The sequence below is a fragment of the Protopterus annectens genome, chromosome 11.part0 (genome assembly GCF_019279795.1).
Source record: "Protopterus annectens isolate FY-2018-M chromosome 11.part0, PAN1.0, whole genome shotgun sequence".
NCBI lineage: Eukaryota > Metazoa > Chordata > Ceratodontiformes > Protopteridae > Protopterus > Protopterus annectens.
Genome location: NC_056745.1, coordinates 482,403,117 through 482,425,553, shown reverse-complemented (window position 1 = coordinate 482,425,553; position 22,437 = coordinate 482,403,117). Strand labels below are relative to the sequence as shown.

The 22,437-nt window shown below is 44.2% G+C and overlaps 1 protein-coding gene across 1 annotated transcript in view; it reads right to left on the bottom strand.

The window, feature by feature from the left end:
* Positions 1 to 22,437, bottom strand: part of ZDHHC17 (zinc finger DHHC-type palmitoyltransferase 17) — a 1,884,000-nt gene that overhangs the window by 509,277 nt on the left and 1,352,286 nt on the right. The window contains exons 12-13 of the mRNA XM_044087981.1: positions 12,328 to 12,390; positions 11,834 to 11,927 (exon numbers count right to left, since the gene is read on the bottom strand). Coding sequence (XP_043943916.1) covers positions 11,834 to 11,927; positions 12,328 to 12,390 — 157 coding nt within the window. The remainder of the gene's footprint in view (positions 1 to 11,833; positions 11,928 to 12,327; positions 12,391 to 22,437) is intronic.

Here is a 22,437-nt window from a genome sequence, read left to right as displayed (position 1 = left end):
ATACCCAATTTGGGAAGGTATTTTAGAGCAACACAGTTAAGGCTCTTGTACAAAACACAAGCAGAGATACGGGGGGAAATTCAAGAAATAGGAAGAGATTGGGACTTTGTATGCAGACTCTTAAGGAGAACAACAAAAATCATACAGTGCATTATACTCAAACTAGCAGGGAGTATTCTAATAACTAAACCAGCATGAGAATGGAGAAAAGAGAGTCTGCCGACTGGGATGACTGTGGAGGCAAGAGAGGACTGGAATTTATTGGAGAAAAAGTACAGTTTTGTACCTACCATAAATGTAGACGTTCAAGTGTACACTGCTGCAGTCATTACACTTGGGTTATCCCGCCATCAGGCGGTCCCGCAGTCGGCCCGATTTCCAAAGTCTTGGTCCGACGTTGGTTGCCGTCGCTTCTTCCCTGACGTCAGTGCGCCAGGGGTATACAAGTTGCAGCCAACGCCATTTTCTTCAGTTTTTCTTGCCCCAGATGTCAGGTGCCCCCAAAAAGGTAGGCAATGTAAATTGCTAATAAAACATACATAAGAAAAGCAAACAAATACTTTCTGTTACCAGCAAATACTCCCCATAGGTAGCAAAGGGTAGAATACTAGGGTAAGCACCAACATGTAAGAGGGGAAGGAGGGAGGGTAACCTGGACTGCAGCAGTGTATATGCTCGAACATCTACATTTATGGTAGGTACAAAACTGTACTATGTTCCTCGTGTTACACAGCTGCAGTCATTACACTTGGGTAGAATCCCAAAGCAGAGGTAAGGTGGCTGGTTCTATAAGGCATTAGGGGTGGCTATAAGGCCCTGCAGAACTGCAGTGGCAAAGCCAGCTCTGGATTTAGAGTAAAGAGACAGATGATAATGCTTGGTGAAGGTATGTACAGAACTCCAAGTTGCTGCTTCCAAAATGTCCTTGGTAGGTACTCCTCTGAGGTAGGCAGTTGAGGTGGCTGTTGCCCTGGTAGCATGAGACCTAATGCTGTTAGGTGCAGTTTTCCTATGGTGTGTATAGCAGAAACGTATACAATGCCCTATCCATTTTGAATTGGTCTATTTTGAAATGGCTTTTCCCTGTGTTCCTGCAGCATATGCTAAAAATAAAGTACAGTTTTGTACCTACCATAAATGTAGATGTCCGATAGACATGCAACTGCAGTCATAACATGTGGGTTGTCCTGCCTCAGGCAGCCCTCGGTCGGCCGGATTCCAAAGTCTGGGTCCGACGTCGGTTGATGTCGCATTTCTCTCCGACGTCAGAGCGGCTGGAGTACATAAGCATCAGCCAACGCCATTTTCTTCAGTGTTTCTTGCCCCAGATGCCAGGTGCCCTCCAAGGAAGGCTGTAATCAAATTGGAAGACAAAAACAGGATTCCAAACAAATAAATGAGCAATAAAACAAATACACCATAACAGATATCCCCAGCTAAGAGTGGACCCTAGGCATAGAGGGGTATGGAGGGAGGGAAAATCCGACTGCAGTTGCATGTCTATCGGACATCTACATTTATGGTAGGTACAAAACTGTACTATGTCCTTAAAGAATGCAACTGCAGTCATAACATGTGGGTAGAATACCATAGCTTAGCTGGGGAAGGAGGTATGCTCTAGGAAAGAGATGGTGTGGCAATCAAACCCTGCAGGACTGCCGAAGCAAAGCCTGCTCTGGATCTGGAGTATAGAGGGAGATTGTAGTGTTTGGAGAATGTATGCATGGAGCTCCATGTAGCAGCTTCTAGAATGTCCTTGGTAGGCATCCCTCTTAAGAATGCTGTAGAGGTGGCTGTAGCTCTGGTGGAATGTGGTCTGACATTAGCTGGAACAGTCTTTCCATGAAAGGAATAACAGAATCTGATGCAATGTCCAATCCATTTAGAAATAGTCTGTTTTGAAATTGCTTTTCCTTGGACTGCCGGGGCGTAAGCTACAAAGAGTTGTTCAGACTTCCTACTGGCCTTTGTTCTGTCCAGGTAGTATCGAAGTTGTCTGTGAATGCCCAAGGTATGCAGCAGTCTTTCCCCCTTATTCTCAGGATTGGGGAAGAAAGTAGGCAGATGAATGGCTTGATTTAAAGAAACCCTAGAAACCACCTTTGGCATAAAAGTAGGGTTGGTCCTTAATGAAACCCTGTCTCTATGAAAAATGATAAAGGGTGGTATTGCCATTAGGGCCTGAAGCTCCGAAACCCTTCTTGCTGAGGTAATTGCCAACAGGAAAGCTGTCTTCCATGAGAGAAATTGCAAGTCAACTGAAGCTGCTGGCTCAAATGGAGGTAGAGTCAGTTTTTCTAAGACAAAATTGAGGTCCCAGGCTGGCACTGGGGCCTTTCTTGGCGGCTTAATGTTCTTGATTCCCCTGAGGAATTGCCTTAGTAATGGGTGAGAAAAAACAGGAGGATCAGTGTTGTATCTAGCTGAAATAGCAGATACATGTATCTTTATGGAAGAATATGAGAGGCCGTTCTTTAACATATCTGCCAAATATTCCAAGATGAGTGGGATGTTCAACAATGATGCATCATGTCCCTTGCTGGTATTCCAATTGCTGAATCTTTTCCACTTTGCTAAGTAAACCTTTCTGGTGGATGGTCTTCGAGCCTCTGTTAGTATCTGCTGAACTTCCTTGGAGAGAGATAAGCTGAAGTTACTTATGGGATCTCCCAGGCTGTTAGCTGCAGTGTCAGAAGATTTGGATGCAGTGTTTCGAAATTGTGTTGAGTCAAAAGTAGAGGCCACTGGGGGAGGGCCCACCTCCTGGTGTGGCATATGCTCCGTAGTAGTGGGTACCAGTTTTGTCTTGGCCAGTCCGGAGCTATTATGATTCCCTTGGGCTTCTCTGCTTTGATCTTTAGTAATACTGAGGTCATCAGTGGCAGAGGTGGGAATGCATAGATTGCTAGGGAGTTCCAGTTGAATGAGAGGGCATCTATTTTCCAAGCTTTTGGATGGTATGTCCTTGTGCAAAATTTTGGTAGAAGATGGTTGAGGTGAGAGGCAAATAGGTCCACTTCTGGCTTGCCCCATGTCGAAGTGAGTTGTCTGAAAGCCTTCGGATGTAACCTCCACTCGTGTGGATCTGTGAAATTCCTGCTTAGGCTGTCCGCCAACACATTGTCTTTTCCTGGAACAAACTGGGATTGTAACTGGATGTTTAGGTTCAGTGATTTCTCCCAAAGCTGCATTGTCAGTCTGCAAAGGGGGTAAGAGTGGGTGCCCCCCTGCTTGTTTATGTACCACATCACAGTGGTGTTGTCTGTCCGTATCATTAAATGGCCTTGCTGGAATTGGTGTTGAAAAGCCTCGATGGCATGCATTACTGCCAGCATTTCCTTTTGGTTTATATGCAGATGTGTTTCCTTTGGAGACCATTGTCCTTGTATACACCTGCCTTCCATGTGCGCCCCCCCATCCAAGGTCTGAGGCGTCTGTAGTCATGGTCTGTATTATCTGTGGTTTTTTGAATGACATACCTGTGTTTGCCTGGCTCACCGAGGCCTACAATAGGAATTCCTTTTGTAGGCATGGAATGAGTGGTATGATTGTCTCCAAGTTGTTGCTGAGACCAAATGCTTTTAAGGTACCATTGAAGCTTTCTCATGTGTAGTCTTGCTAATGGAACCGGGAGAATGCAGGATGCCATGTAACCCAGGGCCTGTAGGAATCTCCTTGCAGTCATCTGGGTGAGTTTTGCTAAACCTTTGAAGTAAGGAGTTAACTTCTCTTGCTTGTCTTCTGTCAGGTAAGCCATCTGAGAGGCTGTGTCTAGTTTGGCTCCTAAGAAGATTATTTGCTGGGATGGCTGCAGTCTTGACTTTTGGAAGTTGACTGTGTATCCCAGAGCTTGAAGTAATCGTATGACATAATCCAGGTTTTTTGTCAACATCAATTTGTCGTCCGCTTGTATGAGGCAGTCGTCCAGGTACGGGTAAATTTGTATACCCTGGAGCCTGCAATGAGCAATTACTGAAGCCAGGCATTTTGTAAATACTCTGGGCAGTAGATAAGCCAAATGGCAATGCTGAGAATTGATAATGCTCTGGCCCTGCAAGAAATCTGAGGTATCTTCTGCAGCTGTGTCTGATAGGGACATGCAGGTATGCCTCCTTGAGGTCCAGAGTAATCAGTCACGACCCCTTGCCCAGCATGGGAAGGAGTTGCTGTAGAGTCAGCATTTTGAACTTTGGTACTATGAGAAAGGTGTTTAATGCGGACAAGTCCAGTATTGGTCTCCATTGAGATTCTTTTCTTGGAACAAGGAACAGTCTTGAGTAAAACCCCTGGTCTTGTTCTTGTTGTGGAACTCTTTCTATTGCTTTCATTCGAGTCAGCAGAGTGATTTGCTTGATAGCCTCTGCCCTCTGATTTTGTGGTAGGTTTGGCATGCCTTGTTTTCTTGGTAAGGTATGAAAATGAAACCTGTACCCTCGGTCTATAATGTCCAAAATCCATTTGTCCTTTGTCAGTCTGTGCCAGTTTTCTGCAAACAGAGATAATTTCCCGCCCAAGGGAGCTTCTAGTTGTTCCCTGGTAGGCCGTAGTAGAGGAAAGTCATTGAGATTGTGGTTGTGGGGCAGGTGAAACCCCTGCGTCACTTCTTTGGTTTCCTGGCTGCCATTGTCGTCCCCTGTAAGGGCCTCTGTATTGACCTCTTCCTCGGCCACGTCTGTTCTTACCCCTTTGAAACTTTTCTGGATTAGGAAAGGACCAGTTTTTTGAAGGCCAATTCCTACTGAATCTGGGGGGGTTGAACCTGGAGAAAATCTTTCACAGTCTGAACTGATTTTGCTTTTTCTTCGATGGTCTTCAACACATCCTTAGCATTTGCACCAAAAAGCTTGTTCTTTTCCAAAGGTGCATCCAGAAGTTTTGCTTTTACATGATCTGGTAGAGGTTGATCTTTTAACCAAGCATGTTTACGAATGACTGCCCCTGTCATAGCTGCCCTACATGAAGCTTCCAGTGCATCATATCCACACTGCAGGAAGTGATTGCTTACTTGCTGAGTGTTATGTACAGCTTCCTGCAAAGTCTTCCTATCTAAAGGATCAGGAGTGGCTAATGTTTTTTGTAAATCTTCTAACAGATAATCCTGATATTGTAACATATGAAAAAGGCAATTTAAAGCTCTCATAGATACGGTAGTGGATGTGTAAACCTTTTGCCCCATCTCTAATGACCTAGCTTCCCTGTTGGAGGGCAAAGGATATCTTGAGGTGGAGGCTGAAACTCCTTTAGGCCCCTGTGAAATAGTTTCCAAATCAGCAGTATGGGCCCTGAATAAATGGGAATGAGTTTCTGGGACCCTGTAATACCGGTCTGGCTTGGCTGGAGCAGGAGGAAGAGAATCAGGGTAGCACTAGAGTCAGAATACAAATCATCCAGAACATCAAGTACAGGAGGAATAGCTAAGGGCCTGTGCTGAGGCTTCTTAAGGAAAGTCCTAAGCTTTCCTAGAATCAGAATATTCCTGACCTTGCCACTTGAAATGTTCCCTCATGGTGTGCAGAACTTCCCCAAAAGAAATATCCTCAGGAGGGAAGGCCGAGGGATGGAATCTTCTGCATCCGAGTCCTCATAGGTCTGGAAGAGCTGTTCCTGGCTATCTGAGTGGACAGAGCCCTCAGAATCTTCATCTGAAGGAGTAGGATCAGAGGGTTCAACCCGGGGCCTTTTATCAGGAGGAGGCTGGGATCCTCTCAGGATGGGCCTGTGAACCTCTAATCATGGAAATCAAATCAGCAGCCATGGACATAATTTGTGTCTCTGGAGTCGGCTGAGGTAAGGATTTAGAAGTAATATGCTTTGTTTTGCTGGCTGCCTTAGCCCTAGTGTAGGGCCTTAATAGACATGGCCATAGGGGGCCTGGCAGCTCCACGTGCAGGAGTGACCTTGTCTACAGCAATGGTCTCGGGTATTTCCTCGGTTTCGGTATCCGGAGGAAAATCTATAACTGGCGGAGTAATGTCTGGAATCGGAGTCGTCGGTAATGTGGTGTCTTCGGTTCGGAGCGGTGGAGAGACCGTCTCAGAGGGAACCGGAGCACTCGCGCTAGGTTTTGGCGTGGAGTCGGTGGTAGACGCGGGCCAAGGATGTCGGTCCCGGTCATTTCGCTTTTTGGGAGTTTGCAATGTCGGAAGATCCGACGGCATGGTGTAAGCAAAATTATCGCCGAAATAATCTTCAGCGAACTCCGCCCGGCGCCTGAGAGTGCGCTTGTTGAAGCGAGCACAGGCTACACAGGCCGAGACGTCGTGGTCTGGGCCCAGGCAAGGGAGGCAGTAAGAGTGGAAATCCTTATGAGATATTTGTTTACCACAAGAAAGACAATTGTTAACTTTTTCAGTAATTTCTGACATCGGCTGAGGCAAGAAAATGTCCCCAACGGGGTACTTAGCTTTTTTGATGACTTCGGTATCGTAGAATACAGGAGCTGACCGACCGGCACTTGCGAACTGCTTCTGCTTCGGGCACCGCGCGGCAAGAAAGACTGAAGAAAATGGCGTCGGCTTATGCTTATGTACTCCAGCCGCTCTGACGTCGGAGAGAAATGCGACATCAGCCGACGTCGGACCCAGACTTTGGAATCCGGCCGACCGAGGGCTGCCTGAGGCAGGATAACCCACATGTTATGACTGCAGTTGCATTCTTGAAGGACATCTGCTCAGTTTTCCTAAAAGCTTTCATTTTGTCCAAGTGGAAGCGTAACTACCTGCGTATGTCCAAGGAATGCAGTAGTCTCTCCCCTTTGTTCAGTGGATTTGGATAATGGCAAGTGAATAGTTTGGTTTAGAACCACACTTGATACCACCTTTGGCATAAAAGTAGGGTTTGTTCTTAAAGACACCCTGTCTTGGTGGAAAATGATGAAAAGTTCCACTGCCATTAGTGCCTGTAATTCTGAAACTCTTTGAGCTGAGGTTATTGCCAGGAGCAGAGCAGTTTTCAAGACACATATTTTAAGTCTGCTGAGTTAGCTGGCTCAAAAGGAGGTAAAGTTAATTTTTCCAAGACGAAGTTGAGGTCCCAAGTTGGAGTTGGTGCTCTACGGGGCGGTCTTATGTTTTTAGCCCCTCTGAGGTACTGTTTTAGCAAAGGATGAGAGATGAGAAAAAATTGGTGGATCTGTGTTGTAATGAGCAGTGATGGCAGAGGCATGGATCTTAATGGATGAAAAGGAGAGGCCTTTGGTCCAGCATCTCAGTCAAGTATTGTAGTATCTGAGGAATGTTTGGGACAAGAGGATCAAGGCTGTGAGCCTGGTTCCAGGCACAGAATCTCTTCCATTCATCCAAATAGGCTTTCCTGGTGCTAGGCCTTCTGGCCTCCATAATGACATCCATAACAGCTTTGGAGAGAGGCATTGTTTGCTTGACTAAGGAATCTGCCATGCAGCCAGGTTTAAAGTCTTGAGTTGGCCGTGAAGTATCTGATTGTTTTGCCGAGTCAGAATTTGTGAGATTTGAGGCAAAATCCTTGGTGGTCCTTGTGCTAAGTTCTTTAAGATTGGGTACCAGTGCTGGCGTGGCCAGTCTGGGGCAATCAGGATCAAATTTGGCCTTTCTTGTCTGGCTTTTATGAGTGCCTTTGAAAGGAGAGGTATTGGTGCGAAAGCGTATACTTGTAGGTTTTTCCAGCTGAATGAGAGGGCATCCACTTTCCATGCTTGTGGGTGGTAAGTCCTTGTGCAGAATTTCTGTAGCTGGCAATTCATTGGGGATGCAAACAGATCTATGTTCGGGCTCCACCATTTCTGTGTTATCATCCTGAACATTTGTGGATGTAATTTCCACTTGTGCGGATACATGATGTTTCTGCTTAAGTCGTCTGCCAGTGTGTTTTTCTCTCCTGGCAGGAATTGTGCTTGCAGATGAACTTGATAGGTTATAGCTGTGTTCCACAAGGTCATGGCTTGTCTGCAGAGGGGATATGAATGAGTGCCCCCTTGCTTGTTTATGTACCACATAACTGTGGTGTTGTCTGTCTTTAGTAGTAGTCGTCCTGGATGCAGAAGGTCCTTGAAAGCTATAAGGGCATTTTGTACAGCTAGCATCTCTTTTTGTTTGATGTGAAGATGCCTTTGTTCTGCGGGCCACTTGCCCTGAATACATTTTCCTACCATGTGTGCTCCCCAGGTGTAATCCGAAGCAACTGTTGTCAGTGTTTGCCTGGCTGTGGGTTGAGTGAAAGGCTGTCCCTTGTTGAGGTGACAGGCTTGAGCCCACCATCGAAACTCCTGTTGAAGGCAAGGAATAAGTGGTATTACTGTTTCCAAACTGTGACAGTGTTGAGACCAGACACTCTTTAGGTACCACTGAAGTTTCCTCATATGCAGTCTGGCATATGGAATTAGTAGTATGCAAGATGCCATGTAACCCAAGGCATGCCGAATTTTTCTTGCAGGGAGTTGGGTTTTTGTTGCCATCAATTGGAAATATTGAGTCAGTTGTTCTTGCTTGTCTGGCGTGAGATATGCCATCTGGACCGTTGTATTTAAGCTGGCACCCAGGAATATTATCTCTTGTGAGGGCACTAGTTTTGATTTCTTTTCGTTTACTGTGTACCCTAGGCAAATTACCAGTCTTTTTACAAATGCCAGATGCTTTAGAAGAATGTCTTCGCTCTCTGCTTGAATAAGGCAGTCGTCGAAGTATGGGTAAATTTGAATTCCTTTTGTCTGCAAAATGCAATTACTGATGCCAGGCATTTTGTAAAGACCCTGGGCACAGTAGATAAGCCAAACGGCAGTGCAGAGAATTGGTAATGCATTGAACCTGCTAAGAATCTGAGGTATCTTCTGCAATTTTGCCTGATAGGGACAGGCAGGTATGCCTCCTTGAGGTCCAAAGTTACGAGCCAAGCTTTCTTGCCCAGCATGGGAAGAAGCTGCTGTAGTGTCAACATTTTGAATTTTGGAACATCCAGGTAAGTATTTAGAGATGAAAGATCCAGAATGGGCCTCCAGGCTTTGTCCTTTCTGGGTACCAGAAAGAGTCTTGGGTAAAATCCTTGCCCTTGCTCCTGTGTTGGTACCTTTTGAATAGCTCTCATGTCCATGAGTGCTGTAATTCATCCTTGAGCCTCTGCCCATTAATTTGGTGGCAGATTTGGCATTCCTTTTAACCTTGGCAGAGTGTGAAAGTGGAACGTGTAACCTTGAGACACAATATTGAGAACCCATTTGTCTTTGGTGATCATTTGCCAATTGTGACTGAAAAGTGCCAGTTTCCCCCCAAGGGGGCTGACAAGAGAGAGAGATGTTTGGCAGCTGTAGTGGAAAGTCATTGGGGCTGTTTTTTATAAGGTTGAGGCCTGTCTTCCCCTTCTCTCTGGCCCCATTGTCGAGGCCTGTAAGTACCTTGTGGTTGGCCTCTGCCTCTTGGACATCTGTATCTGCCCCTTGAGGTCTGTCTGAAACTGGAAAGGACCAATAATTTGTTGGCCAATTTCTGCTAAATTGAGGAGGCTGAACCTGTAAGAAATCCTTCACCGTTTGCATAGATTTTGCTTTATCCTCCATTTTCTTTAATACTTCTTCTGCCTTAACTCCAAATAAAACATCTTGCTGCAAAGGTGCATCTAATATTTTTGCTTTAACATGATCTGGTAATGTCTGCTCTTTTAACCAAACATGTCTTCTAATATCAGACTCTGTAACTGCTCCTCTACAGGAGGCCTCTAAGAAATCAAAACCACATTGCAAAGTATGTTTTCCCACTTGTTCAGCTGCATGCAATAAATCCTGCATTTCCTTATAATTAGGAAGGTCTGAATTTGGAAGCATTTGTTTCAACTGAGACATCAAATATTGCTGGAATTTAAGCATGTGAAACTGGCAATTTAAGGCTCTCATTGCTAAAGTTGCAGATGTATACACTTTCTTGCAGATGTATACACTTTCTTCCCCCATCTGTCTAATGCTCTGGAATCTCTGTCAGAGGGGACTGGACTTTTTGCTGTAGAGGCCTTTACCCCTCTGGGACCCTGGGAAATAGTTTCAGGGTCAGCAACAGGGCTTTTATAAAGGAATTTGTGTGAGTCAGGGACTCTGTAGTATCTGTCTGGCTTAACTGGAGCAGGAGGTAAAGAATCAAGATTTAAACTGGATTCAGAATAAACATCATCCACAATATCTAACACTGGCGGAATAGCAAGGGGTCTATGTTGAGGTAATAAAAGGAAATGTACTTGTTTCTTTGTCTTTAGAGCTGCTTTAGTCTTTGTCCTTGAAGCTGAAGATGGCTTAATATATAGTTGTGTAGGTCTGAAGACATCCTCAGAAGCCGATGCCTGCTCAGCGGCTCTGGAACCATCTGAGGGAATGATTTCTGAGTGTCCAATACCTTGAGTATCCAGAGGCCCAGTCGGCTCCACGTGGGAGTTGGAAGCGGCCTGTGGTTCTGAAGTAGCGGGCGCCAGGGGCTGCTAAAGCACCTCACTGAGAGCCGGCAAACCGGCAACTGGCCTAGCAGAGGCCTCGTCGTCGGTTTTGGACCTCGGATGCCTATCCTTTTCCTTGTTCTTGCGTTTTTTGTAAATTCCGGTTGTCGGCTATACCGACGGCATTATATAATTAAATCTTTGGCCAAAGTAATAAAATGCAAAATCGAACCGACGCTTAATAGTGCGTTGGTTAAATCTAGCACAAAACCAACAGCTAGCAATGTTGTGATCAGGGCCTAGGCAAGGAATACAGTAAGAGTGAAAATCCTTATGAGGTATTTGCTTCCCACAAGAAATACAATTGTTAACTTTTTCTGACATCGGTCTGGAGCAAGAAAAAAGTATCCCTAAAGGGGTACTTAGCTTTAATGAAGACTTCAGTTCTGAAATTCGGATTTGAAAATCTCAGGAGTCGGCCGACCGGCACTTGCGAACTGCTTTTGCTTCGGGCACCACACGGCAAAAAAGACTGGAGAAAATGGCATCAGCTGCATCTTTCATACCCCTGGCGCACTGACGTCAGGGAAGAGGCGACAGCAACCGACACCGGACCTAGACTTTGTAATTCTGGCCGACTGAGGGTAGCCTGCCAGCAGGATAACCCAAGAGCAATGACTGCAACAGTGAAACACGATGAACATCACCACCACACAAGCTACATTCTCCTCGCACACACATATCACAGCAACAAAACACACACACACACACACACACACACACACACACACACACACACCACAGCTCCTACCCAAACCCCTTAACACACACACACATTTACCTGAATACATGACCACAGCAGAAGTTTAGAAGTGTGAAAGTTAAAACCTCAGGTATTCAAGTTTTTGAATTTTGCGCTTCTAAACTTTTGCTGTTCTGTGGATTCAGCTTCTTGGGCTCGAGATACTGAAATTCAAGATTTCAGTATTTTGAGCTTCTGAAGGGAACCCAGTTAAATATATATATACTTCCTGCTGGGCACCTGTGTTTCAACATATGTGTGTGTATATATATATATATATATATATATATATATATATATATATATATATATATATATATATATATACACATACATATATAGATATAGATTTTGTATATATATATATATATATATATATATATATATATATATATATATATATATATATATATATATATATATATATATATATATCTATATATATCGATATAGCCATGTAGATAGATTTATCACTCACACACACTTTTTTTGCTGTAACTCATAGTATGAATTTGCCTTGTTTCAAATAATGTATGCAGGCCCCTCCACCCCCCCAAAAAGGAATCACCTCAACTACTACAAGCCTGTTTAAAATTCAGTTTGCAAAACAGCTTACTTTATTAAAAGCCTATGAACATGACTTACCTACACAGTTACCAACCCATGGGCAATGGTGGTCAAACTTTGCAATACATCGATTACATACCGTACAGTGTTTAGACCTCACTGGCTTTCGTATCTGTTTGACAGACATAATTTTTTATCAGTTTTAAGATGCACTGTAAGCCAGTATGCAAAACAAAATCATTCATTTCAGCAGCAAAGTACTGTTACTTTACATTTGCACTGTTAGACAAACATCACAAAGGAAAAAAAAGAAGTATTCTAAATACGCAACAGAAGCTTGTTATAAAAAGCATCATGTCATATTTTACTTTTCAAGCAGAAGTGAAAAAGGCAAACTTCTGCAAAACTACATTTACGGAATATAAAACAACAATGCTTTACTTTGCTTTACCAAAGGAAAAAATACATTTTAAAATTGCTGAAAGGTTGGCCTTTCATATGCATTTCTTAAATCATTTAAATTTATATAAAATACCGTGTGCTAAGACTTTTCACTTGTTAAACATACTTACTAAACATGTGCTGCAGAATATACTGAGGTCCAAACTGCCAGTTTCTGCAAGTTCAACTATCGTCTAGAAAAGGAAAATTGGAAATTAGGGCAATGCATTATGAGATTAAAGCAGTCTCTGAAATATTAATTTTAACAAAATATGATGTTCACCTTACAAACACATTCCAGTATTTAAATAAGCAGTCATAATACAGTTTGGTAATTTCACATCACCCATTTTAATGGTTGCAGTTGGCCACAACTGTAACCAGCTTTCCAGTACCAAATTTATTGCATCAGGGAAATCACTCTGTTCTCCAAAACATGACAATTTACAATTAGAAGAATTACAGCAGGAATGCATGGAGAGGTCTCTTCTAAAAGTTACAGTGGGAGTGCCAAAGCAATCATTAGAAAAATATATTTTTAAAATATCTGCCAAACTCACCAAATGGCACTTCAGGTAATTAATTTCAGTTTAACAGCACACAAATATACCCTTGATCAAAGGTACAGTAATTTAAACTTCAATGCAACAGGACAAAAGACACAACAGCTATGCAAGCACTTAGAAAAATCAGTAGGTCTTGGAAAGCTCCTCGTCAGTGGATGAACACTTCGATGAATCCTTCACATAATCACACAAAAACATACTTGGAGGCTCTAAATAAAGATCTGCCTAAGCAGCAGAGACCTCCAAAGCAGACACCCAAGCAACCGCTACCGCAAAACAAAACACGTGCAACACATATCTCACAAAGCCAGTGTGCCGAACAGTCACAGCCCTTAAGACTAAACAACACACCTGATACACTTGTAATAGGTGACTATCGTCAGGCACATGGACGTCCTGCTCACCAGGCTGAACAAGGAGAGGGTCACGGTGAGCAGCCTGTCGAGAGCTAGGATCCGCCACATAACACAAGCACTCAGGTCCCTCCAAGGCAAGTACAAATATGACTCAGTCATTGTCCATGCTGGTGTGAATGACCGGAGACGTACCTCCCTGGACTACATGAAAAGAGACATAGAGGAGCTCTCTGAGCATGTAGCCCAGGCCGGTATGACCCTGACCGTAAGTAGGATCTTACCCTCACCAAGAATGATGCCACAATATGAAGACAAGATGATCAATTTCAACAACTGTCTTAAGTACTGGTGTCATTCAAAGGGGATCAAATGTCTGTCACCTTGGGATGATATGCTCGACAAGCCACGATGCTTCACTAGGGCTTTCGGATATTGGCAAAGGCTCTTGCTACCCCCATAGTGCCTTTTTTAGGCAAGGCTCAAAAGACAAACCCACCTCCATAGGTATCACAAGAGATAAGAAACTAAGAGTAAGGCTACTCAACGCCAGAAGTCTATACCTCAAGATGCACGCACGCGAAACTCTCCTTAGCATGGAGAACATCGATATCTATGCAGTAACAGAAACCTGGTTCAGGGCTCCCGAGAGCACCCCAGCACTACCAGGTTATACCTCATACCATGCTTTTCGGCCCCAAAACTTGGACCGAACCACAAAAGGAGGGGGAGTATCGATATTCATCAAAGATACCCACACCTCCAGGTTGGTGGCAAAGCACGAAGCATCAGAGACTATCCATGTGCAACTAACAGTGGGTAAAACTGCCTTCCAGTTTATAGCCTGCTACAGACCACCCTCCCAAACCCAGGAACCCCACTCGGCCTTCCTGAGAACACTGGAAAATATGAAGGTCTCTCCAAACACCATTATATTGGGCGACTTCAACTACCCAAACATAGACTGGGAGCATTACTCTAGCTCCAACACCCTAGCCCAAAGGTTCCTACAATTTATAAACTCAAATGCTACGGAACAACTTGTTACCACTCCCACAAGAGGGGAAAACATATTGGACCTGATCATCACAAACATGGGGACTCTATGCTCCAGACCAGAAGTGTATCCCTCACTGGTAAGATCAGACCATAAACTAATCTCACTGGATATTCACATCCTGACCCCACCCCATGCCCAGAAAACCACAGTGAAAAACTTCTCTAAAGCAAATTTCACACTCCTCAAAACCGAGGTGGAATCCTTCAAAGCCCCCGGGCCTGTGGAAAATATGGCCCAGACCGCAGAATCCTTTATAAACGCATTCTATGAACACCTTCAGGAATGCATGGATCATGCGATCCCAAATAAAACCAAGACCCAATCGTCCAAAGGCAGACGTCCTGTCTGGTGGACCCCAGCCATAAACAAACTATACAATAGAAGGAGGAAGCTACTAAATGATAGAGCAAAATCCCAAAAGGAAGGCATCACTGATCAGTATTAGCAAAAAACTACGGGCACTCATAAAATTGTCTAAGGCCAGCTTCGAGAGAAAAATTGCACAGGACACTAAGGAAAATCACAAGGCTTTCTTTAATTATGTTAGGAACCTGGGTGGTAATTCCCAGATATGCTCAGAATTAGTCCAAAATGACAAAAAATACACCGAACACACAGACATTGCCAACATCCTAGCTGACAGGTTCAGCACAACCCCCCCCCCCTCCCCATCAAAAGGGCAAATATCTATCCCAGCAGAGTGCTGCCCCCCTGACATCTCAGATGCTCAGGTATGAGCCGCCCTCTCCAAAGAAAAAACACAGCATCAATGGGACCAGACGGTGTCCCGGGCTGCGTCCTACATGAACTCCAAAAAGAGCTAAACCCAAACATAAAACTACTGTTCAATCTGAGCCTTACTACAGGATATGTGCCCAAAGAGTGGTGTACAGCAACAGTGGTCCCTCTCCATAAAGGTGGTGCCTCAACGGATCCTGGAAACTATCGCCCCATAAGCCTGACTAGCTTGGTCTGCAAAGCTATGGAAAGGATCATCATGGACTTCATAAATAAAGATATTGGGGACCTACAGACACTGGATCCTACCCAGTTTGGCTTTGTTAAGGGCAGATCCTGCCTCTTAAACCTGGTTGATTTCTTTGAAACAGTCACCAAGGCCATTGACGAGGGAAGGTGGTCCACACAGCCTACCTGGACCTCGCAAAAGCCTTCGATACAATACCCCACTCGGGCGTTATAGATAAGCTCACCAGCTTAAATATAAATCCCTATGTCACTAGATGGATTGCAAACTGGCTCAAGGACAGAACCCACATGGTTAGAATTGCTGGAGCCATGTCAGACTCCAAACCAGTTACAAGTGGTGTCCCACAAGGCTCAGTCCTGGGGCCTCTCTTGTTCGGTATATATTTCTCGGAGGTACAGGCCAACATGGAAGGACTGTGGCTGACCAAGTTTGCAGATGACTGCAAACTGGGCGCCATAATCGACTCTCCAGCCGACACAAGCATCCTCCAAAAGGGCCTCATAGAAACAGACAACTGGTGCCAGAGCCATGGCCTCAAGCTAAATGCCAAAAAGTGTATAGTCATCCCCTTTGGCAAAAACAAAATGCCCACAAATTACCACATAGGTGGTAATCCATTAAGTACAGAAGAAGTAATTAGGGACCTGGGGACCCAAGTTGATAGCAATCTCTCATTTGACAACCACGTGGCCAAAGTGGTTAGAAAAACATTTTATGTAGCCCACCTAATCATGAAGGGATTCACATCTAGATCAGGGGAGGTCATCGTGCCTCTTTACTCACCCCTCATCAGGCCCATAATTGAGTACAATGCCCCTTTTGGGATGTACCTTACCAGACAACTGCAGCAACTGGAAAGACCCCAAAAGTACCTCACCAAGAGGATCAAAGGGCTCAAACAGGTGCCATATGCTGCCCGGTTAAAGAAACTCCAGCTCTACTCAGTGGCATACTGCCTGTTCAGAGGCGATCTATGCCTGACGTATAAAGCCATGTCCAACCCGGAATTAATGGACATGCTGCACCTCAGAAAATCCAAATCCCATTGAGTTACGCGCTCGAGAGACTTGAACCTCAGCACTGAAATAAACAGGACATGCTGGAGGGACAGATTCATAACCCAGAGTTGCCCTTCACTCTGGAATAAAATCCCAGTCCAGGTTAGGCAGAGTCCCTCATTGACTCTCTTCAAGAGGAATCTTGATGAGTGGATGGGAGATCGTAGGTTTACCCCGGGTATCACTTCTGTGTCACTGTTAGACAGAGGCACACTATACTAACCTCGAAGAAGGACATAGCAAAATAAATTTAAAATGGGTGGCGAAAGCCAAACACATTCTGGCTAGGCTTATAAATGCCCTAGGGCAGATAGCCTAGTATGAACCTATGAACCTATTGTGTATGCGTGAATTTTTGTTGAAATATCAAGCTTATACACTTGGACACACTTACTTTCTAGACTCATATCAGGCACACTTGCCTGCTACAAGGTCCTTGCACTGCCAATATCCAGCGTTACTGACTCACATTTTGAAAGGAGGCAACATCTGCAAGAAAACACAACATAAGATATCAACTTGAAAATACACAGCTGGGTGGCTCTGCTGCCAAGACATAGCTGTGAGCAATCCAAATAAAACTGAAAGAGGGGAGGGCCTTCTAAAAGTTTAACTGATAAGGTAAGACATAACAAATGTGAGAGAACCCACTCTAAAGAGCCCCTGCTCAGCCGATGGAACACTTGGAAAAATTCTAACCAGTGTGCCAAAAACATCAATGAAGGTAAAAGAATATACTAGGAGAAATATCTTCAGCGTCACAGAACAGTTAAATGATAGTGCTCCAGGAGTGGAAATTTAAACCATGTTGGTTTGTAAAGGTATACCCTTAGAACTGGATAACCACAGCAGAAATGTCTACTGTGAAACAAGTGTTAAAAGTGGTCAGATCCCTTGAGGAATCTCTCTTCAATTCAATGACTAACAACAAGTGGTTAACCTTCTGGTAATACAAGGCAATGCAGATGGCTATCTGCCTAGATTCTTAAACTCTGAGCTTTGGCTGGCTAAGACCTACTTGCAATCAACTGGACGTATAAGTGATTTTAAGTAAATCTTTATCTGCACATTTTTCAAATACAGCATTTAAATTGATTTATTTGTGTTGCATTTAATACTATCTAGCTGAAAGTTGTGGCTCTGTTTTTTCAGTTAGTTCCCCACCTACCCTCCCCTTTGTTTTGGTGTTAATCTTGGTGGCTTTAAAACTGGCCACCCCTCTTGTAAATTTGCATTTGGATACTCCTCCTGGGCCCATCTCATTTGCTCACTCAAAATAAATAAATAAATAAATTGCACTTTATTCATCTGCTTTCAGTGTATTTGTGTTTCTTCCTACTTTATTTTGGTTTTGCGTCATCTTAAAAGTAATCAATTGTATTATTACTGCTTGGTGTAACTATCATTCTAAGCCTTTTGGTTTAAGCACTTGGGCTTCAGACCAGTTGTTTTACATTAAGAAGGTCTGTGGTCTGCACTGTTGTGGCAGGACAGGTAGCTTACATCCTTCTAAGCTGGGAACTGCTGATTGAAGGCTCAGTGTCTGTTATTCTAAAAGTGTATTAGTTCTAGTTTAAGTACTTTGGTTTCAGGCCAGCCATTTTACATTAAGAAGGTTTGTGGTCTGCACTCGTGTGGGAGGAGAGGCAGGACTCTGCTCTTCTGAGCTGGAAATTTCTGGTTAAAGGCTTATAGTGCCTGCATATTTGAACTGTTTCATACTGAAATTGGTGTGCCTTGTTTGCTGTCGCATAAACTAGATTCAGGCTGCTGAATCTAGCTTTGTTTGTATAACTTGAGTACTAATCCAGGCCTTCTTTTTTGGAGAAGGTTCCCCTACACCCCTGTGGCAGGTGTGTGCAATTAGAACTTGTCTGATTGAAGACTAGAGGAACAGGGCTCAATTTTGAGATTTTTTTACTGGTTAATTGGGTTTGTTTGTGTCTTTCGGCTTTTCCCGGTTAGGGGTCGCCACAGCGGAACTCCGGTCCGCTAATGATTGGCAGTTGATTTTTACATACCGGCTTGCCACGCCTGACGCAAAACCTTCAACGAAGGTACGCCCATTCACGCATGTCTCCACACAGAAGACGCTCTAGCTGAGAATCGAACCGGACAGCGTCTTACTGTGAGGAGACAACGCTACCACAGCACCACCCGTTAATTGGGTAATTTGTTTAAAAGCCTTTTCTGATTGCTTGTAATCATCTAAAGCTGATTTATGTGTATTTTTTACTGTTTGTAGTTGTTTAAAGCTGTTTTAAGTGTATTTTTTTTACTGGTTTTGCCTTATCTTTTCAAAAATTTTTTTTCCTTGTTTTCCACCTTTCTAAGCTAGTATAGTCCAGTTTTCAGGCTAGTGCTGAATTCAGGGCTGTGTTACAATTTTCTAAGTTGCTCATACCTTACTTGGATAGAAGGAGGTTTCTCTGTTCACCTGTGAGAGAGGGAACTTTGAGCAGCCATCTGTCCCTGGAGGAATAGTTCCAGCCCAGAAGTTAGTAGTTTATAGGCCATTCTGGGATAATTTCTATCTCTTTCATTTCCCTGCTGTAAAAAAAAACAGTTTGCACAGTTTTGCATGTCCGGGCAGCGCCAGTTAGCCAGGACTAAATTATTACCGGCTCCACCAAGTCTCCTCTTCAGTTTTTCCCTTGAAAGTAGTCTAACTCTCAACCTAAGCACTTAAAAAGTATCCTACAGTCCAGCACTTGCTCAGACCTAATAGCAAGCACTAATATACCCTGACACTTGATTGCCCAAGCAGGGCAAGGCTCATTATTCACCCCTCACCAACCAAGCAACTAAGCAGCTCACCCTACTATTCAGGCATGACCAAAGGGCAATTTCAGGTATACTCTCTGGTCCAGCTGGTGAACCTGGGTATCCTGAGGCAATGTTACAACTGCCTCATTTACACAGACAACCCTCTCCTCCTACCACAAAACATTAACATATGCGAGAGATGCAATTATATAGCTAAATTGGAGGCCAAGCTCTCCCCACGCAAGACTGGAACAGGCAGTCATGAGGAGAAGGTTAACACTTGCACCACACCTCCAGCCTCACATAGACATAGTAAACCAGCACTGGCAAAAAGTACACATAAATACACAAAATCATACTCGAAGGCTCTAAATAAAACCTGCAAAAGCATCAGAGACATCCAAAGGAGACGCCCAAAAAACCTGCACCTCCTGTCACAAACCAAACACACAAAACACAAAATCAGTGTGCCGCACAATCACAGTTCTTAAGGCGAAATAACATACATAACACACTAGTAATAGGAGACTCTATAGTCAGGCACACTGACGTCCCACTCACTAGGCTGGACAAGCAGAAGGTTACTGTTAAATGCCTGTCGGGTGCCAGAATCCGCCACATAACACAAGCACTCAGGTCACTCCAGAACAAGTACAAATACGACTCTGTCATTGTTCATGTTGGTGTGAATGACCTGAGACGTACCTCCCTGGACTACATGAAAAGAGACATGGAAGAGCTCTTTGATCATGTAGCCCAGGTGGGTATGACCCTGACCCTGAGTAGCATCCTGCTATCACCAAGAGTGATACCGCAGTATAAAGAAAAAGTGATCAATTTCAACAAATGGCTTAGCTTCTGGTGTCATTCAAAGGGGACCCAGTGTCTGTCAGCCTGGAACGACATGCTCGACAAGCCTTGTTGCTTCACAAGAGACGGTTTGCACCTGTCACCCCCTAGGCTTTTGAATACTGGTTAAGGCTCTTGCTGCCTCCATAGTGCCTTTTTTAGGCAAGGCTCAAAAGTCAAACCCACCTCCGTAAACAGCACAAATAAAAAAATGAGGGTTACGCTACTCAATGCCAGGAGTTTAAATCTCAAAATGCATGCGCTCAAAGCACTCCTCAGTATGGAGAATGTTGACGTCTGTGCAGTAACTGAAACCTGGTTCAAGGCTTCACAGAGCACCCCAACACTACCAGGCTACAACTCATACCACACATTTCGGCCACAGAACATGGACCGAAACACAAAAGGAGGGGCCCTGTGTATCCATATTCATAAAAGATACCTACACCTCCAGGTTAGTGGCGCAGCATGATACCTCTGAGATCATCCATGTGCAACTAACATTAGGCAAATCTGCAGTGCAAATTGTGGCCTGCTACAGGTCACCTTCCATGACCCAGGGCCACCACTCCGCCTTTCTGGAGACACTGGAAAACATGAAGGTCCTACCAAACACCCTGATATTGGGCGATTTCAATTAACATAGCCGTTAACTGGGCTACTCAAGTACAAACTCCCAGGGCCAGTGCTTCCTGGAATTTATCAACTCAAATGCCTTGGATCAGCTGGTAAACTTCCCTACCAGAAGTGAAAACATATTGGACCTGGTTATCACCAACATGGGTGACAGGTGTTCCGCATTAGAGGTCAACTCATCACTGGTTAGATCAAACCATAAACTAATCAATCTGGATTGTCCACACCACACCACCAACCAAGGAAACCACAGTGAAAACTTTTCTATAGCAAACTTCACCCTACTTAAGACAGAGGTGGTAAGTTTCACAGCCCTCACACTAAAGGATAACAGTGTCCAAGACGCAGGAACCTTTACAAATGCACTCTATGAGCACCTACAAGGACGCATGGATCGTGCTATCCCTAGCAAAACCAAGACTCACTCCCCTAAGAGAAGGAAACCAGTCTGGTGGACCCCTGCCATAAACAGGCTATACAATTGAAGGAGGAAAACTAGTTCAGAAAAAAAGAAAATCCCAAGAAGGAAAGACATCCCTGATCAGTATCACTAAGAAACTTAGGTCCCTCATAAAATCATCCAAGGATAACTTTGAAAGAAAAATAGCCAAGGATTCGAAAGATAAAGTACAGTTTTGTACCTACCATAAATGTAGATGTTCGAGTGCTAATACAGCTGCAGTCATAACAGATGGGTTATCCTGCCGTCAGGCGGGTCCTCGGTCGGCCGAATTCCAAAGTCTAGGTCCAGCGTCGGTTGTCATCGCTTCTTCCCTGACGTCAGTGCGGCAGGGGTATAAAAGAACCAGCCGATGCCATTTTCTTCAGTTTTTCTTGCCCCAGATGTCAGGTGCCCCCAGAAGGAAGGCAAAACATAAACTTATGTAATAATGCAATGCAATATAATCAAAAAACAGTAGTGTACAAGCAAATACACCATAAAAGAATACCCCAATCAGGTTGTATGAGGAGGTGTTTGTCATAAGGCCTGTCCTAAGAGGGAATGGAGGGAGGGAAACTTGGACTGCAGCTGTATTAGCACTCGAACATCTACATTTATGGTAGGTACAAAACTGTACTATGTTCATCGTGCATACAGCTGCAGTCATAACACATGGGTAGAATCCCAAAGCTAAAAAGGGGTGGCAGGCACTAAGTGGAACTAGGAGGAGCAAGGATGCCCTGCAAGACTGCTGTGGCAAAGCCCGCTATAGATTTAGAGTACAGTGGAAGGTGATAGTGCTTGGAGAAAGTGTGCACAGAACTCCAAGTAGCTGCTTCCAAAATATCCTTGGTAGGAACCCCCTGAGGAAAGCTGCAGAGGTAGCTGTGGCCATTGTGGAGTGAGATCTGATGCTTGTAGGTACAGTTTTTCCATGAAATGAGTAACAAAAGCGTATGCAGTGGGCTATCAGTTTTGAGATGGTCTGTTTGGAAATAGCCTTTCCTTGAGCACCTGTAGCATAGGACACAAAGAGTTGCTCTGATTTTCTGAATGGCTTTGTCCTGCCCAAATAATAACGAAGTTGCCTGTGAATGTCCAAGGAATATAGTAGTCTTTCCCCTTTGTTTTGTGGGTTAGGATAAAAGGTAGGTAAGTGGATAGTCTGATTCAAGGCTACACTGGATACTACCTTTGGCATAAAGGAAGGGTTGGTTCTTAAGGAAACTCTGTCCTGATGGAAAATGATGAAAGGTTGCACAGCCATGAGGGTTTGTAGTTCCGAAACCCTGCGTGCTGAGGTGATAGCCAGAAGGAAGGCTGTTTTCCATGACAAATATTGCAGTTCTGTTGAAGCAGCTGGCTCAAATGGAGGCAGGGTCAGTTTTTCTAAAATGAAGTTGAGGTCCCAAGCAGGTACTGGTGGTTTCCTTGGGGGTTTTATATTCTTAGCCCCTCTGAGGAACTGACTTAAGAGAGGATGAGAGAATAAAGGAGGATCAGTGTTGTATTGTGCAGAAATG